Source organism: Mixophyes fleayi, chromosome 3 (genome assembly GCF_038048845.1).
Source record: "Mixophyes fleayi isolate aMixFle1 chromosome 3, aMixFle1.hap1, whole genome shotgun sequence".
NCBI classification, from domain to species: Eukaryota; Metazoa; Chordata; class Amphibia; order Anura; family Limnodynastidae; genus Mixophyes; species Mixophyes fleayi.
In genome coordinates this window covers 66,642,548-66,656,461 of record NC_134404.1, presented here as the reverse complement: position 1 = coordinate 66,656,461, position 13,914 = coordinate 66,642,548, and the positions used below count along the sequence as shown (strand labels likewise).

Sequence of the window (13,914 nt, the reverse complement as noted above, 5' to 3'; positions counted from 1 at the left end):
AAGAGGAAGGGATTTGCGGGTTAACCTTTATCCTCTTTCAAACAAACCTGTGCGGTGGTTTTGTGGTGCAGGCTTTCAAGCCTTTTCCCATCCGCAGACTTGGTTGCAGCTGCAAGGAAGCTAAAGACACCATCTCCATCAATAATTTAATTTCATCATAGTGATTTCCACATGATGTAGGTCTTTAGTAGAAATTTTTATTTTCAAAGGCCTTGTCCTGTATTGTATGTCCATATTTCTTGATCACAGCCTTTTTGACTAATCTCTGCTACTTTTCATTGTTTATTGTCTTACTTGTATTGTGTAGTATTGCACTCCTGATTCATGATGTTTTCTCCACTCTTATTAATTATCAACCGGTCACACAATATTGTGTACCAAACTAAATGTTAAATATTATTTTTTTGATTTTCTACATGGTTTTTCACACCTACAATTCTGAATTGCTGCCCTTGCAAATTATATTTTGCCTTTGTTTTCCTACAGGAAAGGTTGCTATTAAAAAAGAGGATTTGTGCAGGTATAATGGTAAAGAACCTTGGTTTCCACTTCAACCCATCGATTCTAACTCAGAAGTGCAGGTAAGCTTTAAAAAGTATTTTGCAAAAAATATACAGTCATACATATGCACTTCCCCGACACACATACGCTTGCACACACTCTCTTCCCGCTACACACAAGCTCTTCCTTCATACACACAAACACACAGTTAAGCTGAGTACACCCTACAGAAAATTCATGCAGTTATCATGATCACATGATAAACGACAATTTAATCAGATATTGCATTAGTGAGTACGCTCTCACGATCATTACCTGCTGTGTATTAGTGTGCCGTGGAAGATGAGGGTGCGCTCTGAGCATTTGGGACTAGGGCGGCCTAAACCCTTAATCGGGCTCACTCTCTCCCCCCCCCCCCCCCCTCATATACACGGTCGCTCACGTCGTCCCCCGTACCCCCCACACTCATGAATACACACTTGCTCACTCACCCCCCCCCCCCCCCCCCCACTAATATATACATGCTTGCTCAGCCCTCCTAAACACAACACAATCCCTGAAGTTATCCATGGCTTTATACTAACCATTCATGTGCATTTTGTGTGTATGCATAGCACCTACAATTGCTGCACTGATTCACATGAACTAGACTATTGTGAGGCAGGCTTTAAATTCCTTCATTTCATTGAGGAATCTGATTTTGGAATTTTCCGGTCTTCTGAAAATGTTAGGAAATCCCACACTGGGATTTTATCTGTGTCATATAGGTGGCAGGAAGCCACAATACAGACCGAGTAGGAAGGTATCTTGGGGATTGCAGAATAGGGGAAAGACTCTAGAAGGCAAAGGTGAGAGGTTATCTGGAGATTGCAGTAATGCAAGTGAGAAGGGAAAAAGAGAATAATTTATGCACACATTACTATTTTACATGTGAGTTTGGTGAGAAAGTGGAGGCGTTTGAAAACGTTCCATAGAAAGGAATGGCAGGTTTCAGTAACTGTGCTTCTACACACAACAGAGATACAGAGATGAATCCGTGTAAACCCTAGACTGTGTGTATAGTACATTGCTGTTAGCTCCCGTCCATCTTCTATAATATTAACCTTGGCTTTTGTATCACATTTTAGTTGGAAAGGTGTCCAGTTTTTTGTTTGGTCAATCCATTTTAGGTTGTCTATTAGCCAAAGAAAGTCAGATATTTCTCTGGATTTCTGGAGTAGTGTTTTGTTTTTGGTTTTTTTTAAAATATAGTATATAATTTGCATGAAAAAATGGTTTAGTCTGATGGACAGTTTTCCAAAGACTTGAACAGACGGTGAAGAGGAGGTGGACACATTACAACACACTATCAATTTCATTTCATTCCTGCACCAATAGCTTCACTTCATAGACGTTCAGTTGTGCCCATGTGCATGCTGCCACTTGTGGAAACACTTAATATTTCTACACTTGTGGCACTTCATAAGAAAAAATTATTTCCCCACTGGAAATGAAATAGTATGTCACTATAATATAATAAAATAAAAAAATCCTTTACATATTATCCTTAATGAAATTTGGCCCACTAATTTATTCATGAAATAATTTGTACTATAATTTTTGCCTCTCTAAAACAAGAAATCATGATTGCCCTCATAATTTAAACTTGTGTTGTGCTTCCTGTTATGTTAAGAATGGCCAGATAGTCCTAACAGCATGGTTTTTTTTTTTTCTGCTGAATCTCGGGCGCGTTTCTGCTGAATCTCGGGCGCGTTTCTGCTGAATCTCGGGCGCGTTTCTGCTGAATCTCGGGCGCGTTTCTGCTGAATCTCGGGCGCGTTTCTGCTGAATCTCGGGCGCGTTTCTGCTGAATCTCGGGCGCGTTTCTGCTGAATCTCGGGCGCGTTTCTGCTGAATCTCGGGCGCGTTTCTGCTGAATCTCGGGCGCGTTTCTGCTGAAAATTAGACTTTGATACATTTATCTCCTGGAGTTTGCTAGAAAGCATGAGAATGACCAAGTTACAATGTGGGTAAATATTTTGTGGTCAGACGAGACCAAGATAAAGCTTTTTGGCCAACTTTCAAGGCATCATATGGCATTAATATATAACACTCCGAATACCTCAAAAAACAACATGCCTACAGTGAATTAATGTAATGTGGTAGCCTTTTGTTATGCTGCTGGTTTCATCACGAGTTTATAGGCCTCTTGTTGAAATAGAAGGAAGAATGAATAAAAATACGGCAAGTGGACCTGTTTCCATCTGCTAAAAACCTGAAGCTTGGACAAAAGTTCATCTTTCAGTAAGTCAATGATCTCACAAACATGGAAGTGGGTCCAGCACAAAATGGTGATCGTCCTACAATAGCCCAGTCAAAGCCCTGATCTTAATCCAATTTAGAATCTGTGGCACTGTATTGGTGCACAAGCATCGCCTGACTATCCCGAACAGTCTGTAGAAAATCTGCCAAAATAACTCCGAAATAGTGTGCAAATATGGTGCATACTTACCTAACCCCAAAAGACTTAAAGCTTTTATTGCAGCAAAATGTGGCTCTACAAAATATTAAAATGTAACGATTCTATACTTATGCAAACAACGTTTTTCAGGGGTTTTTTTTTCAACATGTTTTTGTTACACAGAATAATATTGTATTAAAAAAAATAATGTTGACATTCACTGCTTTGAAATAAACATCTCACAGAGAACAACATTTCAGTGTAGGATTTGTTATTCAGTGAGATAAATGGCTAAGGGACTGAATACTATGAAATCATGTGCAATATTGAGCTAACTAATGTACCAGAATTTTTTAACTGTCCATATCTAAAATAATGTATTTTGTGTCCCTTTTATTGGAAGCAAATACTTTGCTTCATTCAGTTAGAGATTTTGTGATTGGCTTGCTAGTCTCCTAGGAAATAGAAATACTTTGTACAGATTGAAGAATGACAGGTTCATTGATAGGATATTGTCACTGATGACACAGTGTGTATTTGATGTACTATGCTTCTAAATATCAGCTTTATTCTATATCGGCACCTCTTTACACTATGTTGTAGAGCTGCGTAGGTGGCTGTAACTGTTTGACAAGTTGCATTTATCCAATGGAACTGTTGCAAGATTAAACCAGAATTATATTTAGGTGCCCCACTTTAATTTCTTACAACGTGCATATAGTATATATTCAATCCTTTTGTCTGTGACCGACCCAGGATCTTATTATAGCCTCCCAAAGCCCCCAGCTGTTTTCTCTTTATTGATGCGTGGTAATCCTCTGATAGTATAACCGTTTAAGGATGTAGTCTGTCAGGATGTAGGTCTGACATCACTGAGGCGCATGGTGTAGTGTGAGGTCTAAAAGTGACCAAACGAAAAGCAGACAGTCACAAACCTCAAAGTTTGCTCATAACAGATGTTATGCCTGAATGAAATGATCTCTCACTAAACTGTTACACTACAAATTAATCTCCTTGCTTTTAAGAATTGCATTCTGCCGATATATGGATATTATAATTCATAGTACAAATGCATGAAAATACACATAAAATGTGATACCTTGCTTTTATGTTTGTCTTTCTGTTTTATTGTTTGTGTTCAAGTTCTATTTTTGTTTAGTTTTTAATATGGCATAAAGTGCACATTATCACTCCCTGCATTTGATTATTTGTTGTTTATATTCAATATTCTGAACATAACATGTATGGGTGGTGTCCATTAGGTGCTTTAAATGTTAGTGCTTCCCAAGCCAGCAAGCCAATAGCATTCGCAGAGCTCAGCCACTCCCATGCTGACGCATTGAATGAAGGTGAAACGTTCCGCCACTGTCACACAGTGACAGGTTGCACAAGTGCAGTGAACACCAGCAGTTTTCTGTCTTAGAAAAGTGCTAACACTCCAAGAGCCTGTGACACCACCTAAACATATACTCTTTAATGTTTTCTAAATTATATGCTGTAATTTCTTGTACACTATTTCTTTATAGTGCGTGAGTGTATAGATTGCAATAATGAAAAATTATATTAATAAATAAAATGCTATCTTTGGTGTGTTCTGCCATAGCTGGCCCTGGTTGTAAAACTGAATGCTGTGTATTGTTAATACGGTGTCACAGTAGGTGAGGCCTTCTGTCAAGCTAGATTGGCTGCTTGTTAAGATATGTTATGTTATGTTAAGGATATTTGAAGTCCTCTTGCAGGTCATTTCCTTTATATAATCACAGTATACATTGTGAATTTTATATGACCGTAGAACTGCTCAATGGCTTCTAATATGTTTATAATGTGCGTTAGGGGATAGCTTGTCTCCTATATAGTCAAGAGGTAGGTTGTAACGGTATCTCAAAGTATTCCATATCTTTATGGCCTCATACATGAGTATATACAGAGAGAACCCTGGACAGACATGGATGCAGCATGTCCTTTGTCTTGGTCTATGCTTTAGCCAGCATTCTCTCTGAATACTTGTGTGCACAATCTGCACTTTAATCCTAGGGGCATTGAACCCTGTTTGCATTGCTGGTTTATTTTCACTACTTGGTGGCCGCAGGTCATACTGCGCGTTCCATAGACACAGGGAAAGCGCCATTGAAGACAATCCCTGTATACTCCAAAGACTCGCTAGTGACTTGTTATTTCCATTTCTTGCTTACATATTGACTTTGCTGATTAATGTGTGAAGGGTCCACCAGAAATCAAATTATAGGACCCACCACTGAGGCAATAACACATTAGATGTAAAATAAACATTGTATACTCCAAATACAGTTTAAACATATATTAGAGACCTGTCTGGAGAAAGAGCATGGGAGAAGATTGTCTCTCTACCCATGTTTTTCTTGTGTTAGGCCCACCTGCGGTGGCTGAGGTTTGGGGCTTAGTGATGGACCATCTTACATAACCAGCCATTCTGAGTTCTTTACTGTCGCATCACAAACCCATGGTTTTAAGAGTGGCACAAAAATGGTAGTTCCTCTGCTCCGTTCAAACAGGTGCTTTTTTGCCCAATAATGTCCTATTCACCATAATGATCTGTACTTTAGGAAATAGAAGCCTCTGTATACAGTTATTCATGATATTAAAGTTTTGTTTGCCATTGTACTGGAATGTAAATTCTCTTTGTTAACTCCCAGTATATAATTATCTGTTACATGGGACTGGTTGGTGCTGATATTCCAGGTGTGAGTGCTAGATACATGGAGCGTTTCTGTAGAAGTGGACGGACAGGATGTACACAGTATCCAGCTGTAAATTAGAGTCTCTCTAGCACATTCCAGTGATACTCCTACTTGTAGAGCAGCCAGACGAGAACTCAACTAAACATGCACCAGCCTATCACATGCTCAGGTGAGCACACTGGGGCATCCAGAGGTGCTCACCACCCTAAAATAGGAGCCAAACATGCCCACCAGTGAATTAATGTTATGTGACACTACCTTGTTCCACCCTGCTTTGCCTATGATAACACCTGTCTCGCATGCTTGGTGTTGGACCACAATGTATTGGAGTTGTAGTCCACCAAAAATGTCTGTTTTTATTTTGGTGGGGATGAGCAGGGTCTATGATGGTTAATTATGAAATCTGTCTTGTAGGAACACACTGCAATTTAAAGTAGCAGAGACAAACTGATATGTAACTGTTGTCAATGTGTTGTTACAGGGAAAAGTCCACCTTGAGCTGAAGTTAAATGAGCTGATTACCGACAATGGCTCTGTGCAGCAGCTTATGGTACAGTAAGTATATCGGATAGGACCCTGAGCGTGTGCAGAGAGCAGGCACTCTGTGTCTGTATTACATGTGGTGGTCAGTGTGACAGGCTCTGAAGAGTCATCAGGACACTTCCTTTTTTCCATAACTTGCAGAGAGAGGAAGCGTAGGCGGCTGCAGAGAGTGTTTGAATACATACAAATTACTGTTAACCACTTCTCAGCCAGGGCTACAGGCTGCCGCAAATTTCAGTGGATAAATTTAGATCTTATATTGTGTTTATTTTTCACAAACCTGTATGCAAACAGCTGTCATCGTCTTGTAAATCACATCGGCTATGCTGAATTTATAGTTTACTTACGTTACCATTAAGCTATTTACAATTTGAATACTCCTTCTTTCTTGTCAATAAACTCCATTACTGGCCTGTCTCTTGTTTTGCAGTTGTGGTGTTGTACTAGTTTATACTTGATGTATTTGTACTGACTTTAATTCCACATAAACAAATTGGGGAAGAAAACCTTTCACATTCTAAAGTGCACGCGTCTCTTAGACATTGATACTATTTGGTGCAGGTAGAAAAAGTGTTTGGTTGCATTGGGAAACGTCACATTTTAATTTTCCAGACTGCGCTAGAAAAATGACAATCGTTCTGTTTCTTATGAGAAACAACACTTCTCAAACGCATTGCATTGTGTTACATAACCACTAACATAGGTGATGGAAAGAAAAAGCATTGTAGACCATTGCAAGCAATAGTACCATGTTATGTAACTTTACAAATATGATTGTCTCCCCTTAGCATACTGGAATGTGAGGGGTTACCTCTGGTCAACGGGCAGAGCTGCGATCCATATGCTTCTGTGTCTCTCGTTGGCCCATCTAGGTAAATATATAAATATATGCATTATATTTGTTTGCTTTTGTACACTTTGTTAAATTCCAATACACTCCATATATAAATTGAAAATGCGTAACAGAGAGAGGTGCAGCTACATGGCAATAATAACGTGAAAACCCAACAGAGGTGCCAATAATATATAGAATATGATATGACGGATAAAATGTTAGTCTCCTTTGCTAAGGGGAAACCCGTTTTTGTGGATTGATGGTGAGTGAAACAGGCTAATCTCGAGAAATGTCTAAATATAACCATGAATTCACAGTGCACAAACTATTCCCAACATTACTACTGAAATGATCATTGTAGCAAAAATACATTTATATACCTCTCATTAGAGATCACTATAAATAGTGAAGCCCATTTTAGTTTGAAGATTATTTATTATGAATCTGATTACTGACGGTAAATCACATGATTTTAAGTATAGGCGATTAAAAACCCAACATGATAAATATAATACCAGCCACTATGAATCATTATGTACAATACACTGGACTAAAAAACTCTTCTAGACTGACAAAGTGCTGGATAAGTCAATAAAATAAATACTATTTATAGAATACATGTCATGGATTAGTTATCTAATATTTACGTAACTAAATGTCATTGCTATATTTACTGTTTGCATAACAAATGAGTAGTCAAAACCAACAACAATTTAATTACATCTTTAAATATGGGTAAATGCAAAGTTGCCAGGTGATGGTACTCTTGAAGGAGGCAAACCCCCTATAGCTATGGATATGTAATGGAGAATAGGACACTTTGTCAGACAGCTGTGCCTAGCCAGCTTCATGATCAGCTTTGCTGTCTTATATGCTGTGTTTCATTCTAATCTTCCAACAAAATAATGAGCTGGCTTGATACATTTTAGTGGTTGTTTTTTCCTATAGGATTGGCACAATATAGACCTTTAGCATAGGCAAATTCATCACTGCTGGCTTTCTCTTCAGATTCATTTCTTGACCATATGTGACAGCTGTATTTTTACTAACTGCATCATTGTATATTTAGAATCGGCTAGAATTTCAACCACTATATTTGATAAAACAACATCTTAACTGCTAACTGATCTGATACTTTCATAAAAATCCCCTTGTCATGGTGGATACATCGCAGCTCAAGAAAGGACAGTCTGTATTTAGTTGAAAGCCAAAGCAGAAGTCAGCTCTCAAATTTCCATGTTCACATGTCTCATCAAAGCGATCCAATAATAAATACTCATTTAAAGACTGTAATCTGTTTTGCTTTTTTTTTAAACAAAGTATTCTGCTGCTCTATGGATATGTCCCTAAAGAGAAATCATGGAGACATTACTTTATCTAACCTCTTATCTATGTGTTTCCTGTTTTTTGTTTGGTGTATTTCGTTTCAGTATTTCCATTGCCTTTATGTGACATTGAGTGCATTTTTTTTCACTCCTTGCATTTGATTTCAGAAATGACCAAAAGAAAACCAAAGTGAAGAAGAAAACTAGTAATCCACAGTTCAATGAGAAGTTCTACTTTGAGGTGAATTGAAACATCTTGCACAGTCCATGTTATATAGCCATAAGGCTAAGTGTTCACCAACATTCCCAATGTGCCTTTTATCTCATGTTAAAACACATGTAAAAAATGTCTATAAACCTCATTGTTGCTATAGAAGTACACAATAATAATCGTAATCATATTATGCAGCGCTATACAGATAAAATGTAATCCCTGCCTCATTGGAGCTTACAGAAGGCAGTTAGCCTACTAGTATCTTTTTGGACTGTGGGAACAAAATATAGTGCCCGAAGGAAACCCACCCAAACACTGGGAGAACACAGTACAGATAGATTACAAATGCGTTCAATGTACGGTTTTTAAAAATGCGTTTGGCAAAACTCTTTTTTTTTTTTTTTTTTTTTTTTTATGTCTTGGTATAGGCCTAGTAGGAATGGGAGCTTTCCTTTTATCTCGTAGTTTTCACAGAGAACCCTGGTTTGTGGATGATCTTTCTATATGATAGGGAGCAGTAACAGAATTCTGTTTTTAGGTGACAAGGTCGAGCAGCTACACTAAAAAGTCCCAGTTTCAAGTAGAGGAAGAAGACATTGAGAAACTTGAAGTAAGGTTTGTATTTCAAATTTATTTTATTCAACCCTGTATACAGTGACTGCCGTGTAGTATTGGTTCAGACGTAGGCAGTGTAAAAAAAACCAAAACAAAACCCATATGTGGCTGAGTTTGTGTGTATATATTAAAATCACTGTAGACTATGTTTATTTTGTCTCCTGTGAGTTTAGAACCTGTGTATTTAGATGACATTTGATACAAATGTTTGTTTTGATGTAGGGGTTAAAGAAGCAGTAATATTTTTGGTTGCTCTTTTCTTCCTTTGGGCTTATAACCTAATGAGTTGGAGAAAATTACCCATTGGCTGTCATGGTCTCTCAAATGCTATGGGATAATGCATCCCATACTGTAAACAATACTGGAAGTCACCAAGGTGGTTACATAGAGGTACAAGACTGCTGGGTGATTGCAGCAATTAGGTAATGTTTGTCGTCATTTTCAATATTGAGTTCATGATTCCTTCTAATAAAGTCTTTCTTTTGCACTGAAATGATGACCCAAGAACCATTTATACATATATTATTGTGTTCTGCAGACAATGAAAGTAACCTGTACTACTAGAATCGCTTGTGCTACAGTTTCCCTTCATGTTTTAAAAATCTATTAATTTCTCTGGTGTAAAGTAGAAGCCTGTTAACACCTTGAGTTTCTTATGCTTCAAGTCCAGTATGGATTTAGTTAGTGGAATAGTTACAGTTTGAGCAGTGTTTGTCTCCTTGTATTTGAATCTTAATTATCCTTGTGTTTAAATGGGTGTAGTACCTATTAACGGTACTGACTACCCCGACACGGACTAAGACAACATAAGGATTTCGAAGAAGTACTACCCCGAACGGAAAAACAGACTACTTACCATGATCCTAACCTTAACTCCTAACCCTAATACCTCGAACCCCTAAAATAATACATTACATGGATGACAACCGGGTCCGTCCATCGCCACTTTAAGAGGAGTCGCGGTTTCACATTTTCCCCAGTTGGCAACAGATCGGGTCGTCACATGAAGTCATCTGGATCATGGTAAGTAGTCTTTTTATTTTTCAGATCGGGGTAGTACTTCTTCGGAATCGTCATGTTAGTCCGTGTCGGGGTAGTCAGTATCGTTAAACTGATTACCACCAGTTTAAATCTCATGCCTACATGTTGCATCCTGCATCATCTAGACTTGTGTGTTATGTCGGGTCTCATTAGAAAGGTCCAACATATCCATTATCCCTACATAATCAATTCTGTGGCTTTTTCACAAGGTTGTCCTATATTGACAATGGTGTTTAATACCTTTTGTCTGACTATATACTGTCTTCAGACTGTGCTGCTATCTGGTTCCATTATTATTTAGTGTGAGGTTTCTCCCTCTGTGTATTCCTTTCTTACCTGTCAATCTTCTTGTCTCCTCTATGGTGTTATATGCTGTTATTGCAGACAAGTCCTGGATGGTAAGCCCTGAGAGCAGCATGTGTCTGCATTTTTCTTGTTTGTCTATCCCCTCACTGCCAGAGAGGATATTTCATTGTATATAGAGCAATGCAGGTCTGCTGACAGCCAAGGGGTTATCGGTTTCCTGCTACAGATTGCTTTTAACCGTTTAGTGTGGGTGGATTAACTGCATGTATTTTGTTCAAGAATTTATATGCAAAGTGTTTTTAGTAGTGTTTTGGTGTTTAATATAAAACTTACCTTTTTATATGCATACACTCACACGCTGTCGTCTTTCCCAAGTCATGCTTTTCTCCTTGTTAAGACACTTGAATCCCTAACATTTAACTGATAAGATTGTGTTATGACTTGAGTGTAATTGCCAACTAGGAAACTGCTTTGTAACCTGATCTTCGAAGCTTGGCAGTCACCATTTCATCTATTGAGCAATACCTTGTCTGAGAGATGCGTGGGTGCCTGTCACATGCAGGCTTTGTTTTTCATGCTAATTTACACCAAGCAGGATCCTCAATAGACTATTTTTGCTTCCTTATCAGCAAGATGCAAACATAATGTTTTATGTATGCATTACTCATCCATTTCTTCCTCACACACTGAGCACTTATTTATCTGATACTACACTGAATCTCGGTGTTGGGTTTTAATTTGTACTGGTCAGCATTCTTCTCTAATGAACTTGCAGTGTACTGAACTCTCTTTTGCGCAGAGCTCTGTTTACAGTTTACTAACCACTCTCTATATTTTGCTGCTGCGCATTGGTTTCCTGGTTTTCCTCTTCTACACATGCTTATGTAATATTCTGCTGACGTGTCTGATACTTGGGCCCTTCAGTAAATATGTCGCCTGACTATGTGCATTTTGTTTTGTGACTTATTGCAAATGAGGAGGTTCTTGGTATATCCCTATTTTACCATTTTAATGAGATGTAAATTGATTATTCCTTTATGTGTCCATTGCTTTTTAGGGTTGATCTGTGGAACAATGGAAATCTTGCCCAGGATGTGTTTCTTGGAGAGATAAGAATTTCAGTGAGGGTTTTGAGAAGTGACTCATCCCACAGAGCATGGTAATTATTCATTTATCTTCTGATTTTTCTTCTCCGTAAAGAGTGTCTCCATCTTAATACCACACACAGAATGTTTCCCAGTGCCAAATTAAGGTTTAAAGAGTTAAAACGTGTGTAAATTAGTCGTTTTTACAGAATGTGTGAATTTCTATGTAATTCTGTACTACTTACACAGTAATAGTGGATCAGTCTGACATGTGAAGGTGTAGTAACTGGTTTAGGCAGATGAAGATCTATGGGTGGTACGTTAGATATATTGTGGTGATGATTCTGGGAGATCAGCAAGTTTGAATATGTGATATAAATCAGGGTTTACCCTGTTTAGTTCAGATTAATGTCAATGTTTTTGTGAAGTGGTAGTATAGACTTGATGAAAGGGGGGCAGTAGCATTTGTTTTATAATGTAGAGGGGTAACTAATTTCATTGAGGGTGTTGTATGCTACTGGTGGGGTTCAGCAAAGGGTGATGGTGTAGAATTGTGTGTGTAAATGTAGAATAGGTGTCTGCATAGTGTGGCTGTCTGTATTCTGTAGATGCTTAGAGGGCTTCTGGTGATATATGGAGATACAAAAGTTATAGGCATGTTTGGGTGGCGGTATCATGGTCATTGTGGCATTGTGTAGGCATCGGTATTGTTTGTTGTTGTAATTCTGGTTGGGTGCGTGCTTGCAGGCAGGCAAGCCTTGGAAACCTAATGCTTGCTTCATGGAGGGTGTTCTTAGATATGTTGCCTGAGGCACACTTCTAATTCCTTTTGAAAACTTCAATAAATACTTACATAAGAGTTGTGTAAACTTTAAAATACAAATATTGTACCTTTTTAAGAATGATTAGATGACTCCTCCCCTCACCCCCTGCCAGACACCCACACATTTGTAATACATATATCTGTGTGTGATTTATGGCTATGAGGATATTTTGCCTGACATCTGGCACTTTAAAATATGTGATTTTGCAAAGGAAAAAAGTATGTTCATAACAGACTTGAGAGGGAGGACCAGACCTGTTGCTAGGTACTTTCTGCTTGGCTGTATTGCTCAACCATTATTAGCCATGTGTAGCCCAACTTCTTATACAAAGAGTTTTAATATAATTACAATAATCCAAGCTACCCTAAAATAAAGACAACCGCTCTTTTTGTCAGAAAATTATCAGACTTTATGGTTAAAAGACAACTACTGATACAGTGCTCGCTCCTTCTCCCCATTCCCCATCTCTCTCTCTATTACACTCTGTGTCCCTCTCATCTCACATCTATCACTTTTCATCTTATCCTTCGCTCCCTCGTTTGACACTTTTCCTTCTGCTTGACTGTATTGTGTTGTGTATATCATTCCCGAGGTTCTTCCAACTCCAGTTGCTCCAGATCAGTCAGTTTCTTTTCCAGGGATGTTCATCAATGAGAAAAACTTTTCTAAATACCTTTTCACAGCGGCATCTTCTGTCCACAATCTCTTTTTTTATGAAAGCATCTAAGAAAGAAAATAAAAAATTTTCTCTTTCATCCATCTGGGGGACACTCCTTAACCATGGGGTTGAGTCGGGGGGAGGAGTCTGGCACCCAAAGAGTTAACTTTTTTCAGCTGACAGCATATCACCCCTGCCAATTCCCACATACCTCAGTTTGAATTGGGTGCCCTTGGAAGAAGGTTGCACCTGAAGAGCTCCAAGAGAGACAGTGAACAGGGTTCACTGGTTATAGGTTTTTTCCTTTTGCAGTTTTTTTCTTTTGACAGTGGCGAGAGGCTCCGTGCAAATGGAGCTGACTCGTGGGAGAAGCACCTGTGGGAGGGGGGCGGGGGAGGCCCCCCCGCTGACAGAGAGGTAAGCGTTTCTCACAGCGGGAAGCAGTCGGCAAGAGACTCTCCCCGCTGATGCAGGACGGGCGCTGCCATTAGGCAGAGAGTGCCTTTACTGCTGAAGTTCCCCGGAAGCCAGCTGGAGTATACCAAGTTCCTCCTCCCATGGGGATGGCAGTGAATTCTAGAGGATGGCGCGCTTTGAGTAGCGCTAGCGGGGAACACATTCTAACAGGTTTTCCCCTAATATGAGAGAGGGCAAAACGCTGTTAAGGTAAACAACACAGAAGGAGAGCCAGTGGAAGGGGAATGTGTTTGAGGAACACCGCTTCCCCCCCTGCTGAGTGAGCACGTGGAAGATCCCTTTTTTGGCCCCAAGCTTCAAAAGGAGGACAGTTGTAGCAGTCATTTGAAGAGA

General features: G+C 39.0%; 1 protein-coding gene across 1 annotated transcript in view; it reads left to right on the top strand.

The window, feature by feature from the left end:
* The window catches only part of RASA2 (RAS p21 protein activator 2), a 72,604-nt gene that overhangs the window by 24,696 nt on the left and 33,994 nt on the right, over positions 1-13,914 (top strand). Inside the window, exons 4-9 of the mRNA XM_075201618.1 lie at positions 487-581; positions 6,140-6,213; positions 6,990-7,073; positions 8,530-8,602; positions 9,114-9,190; positions 11,595-11,696. Of these exons, the coding sequence (XP_075057719.1) occupies positions 487-581; positions 6,140-6,213; positions 6,990-7,073; positions 8,530-8,602; positions 9,114-9,190; positions 11,595-11,696 (505 nt within the window). The remainder of the gene's footprint in view (positions 1-486; positions 582-6,139; positions 6,214-6,989; positions 7,074-8,529; positions 8,603-9,113; positions 9,191-11,594; positions 11,697-13,914) is intronic.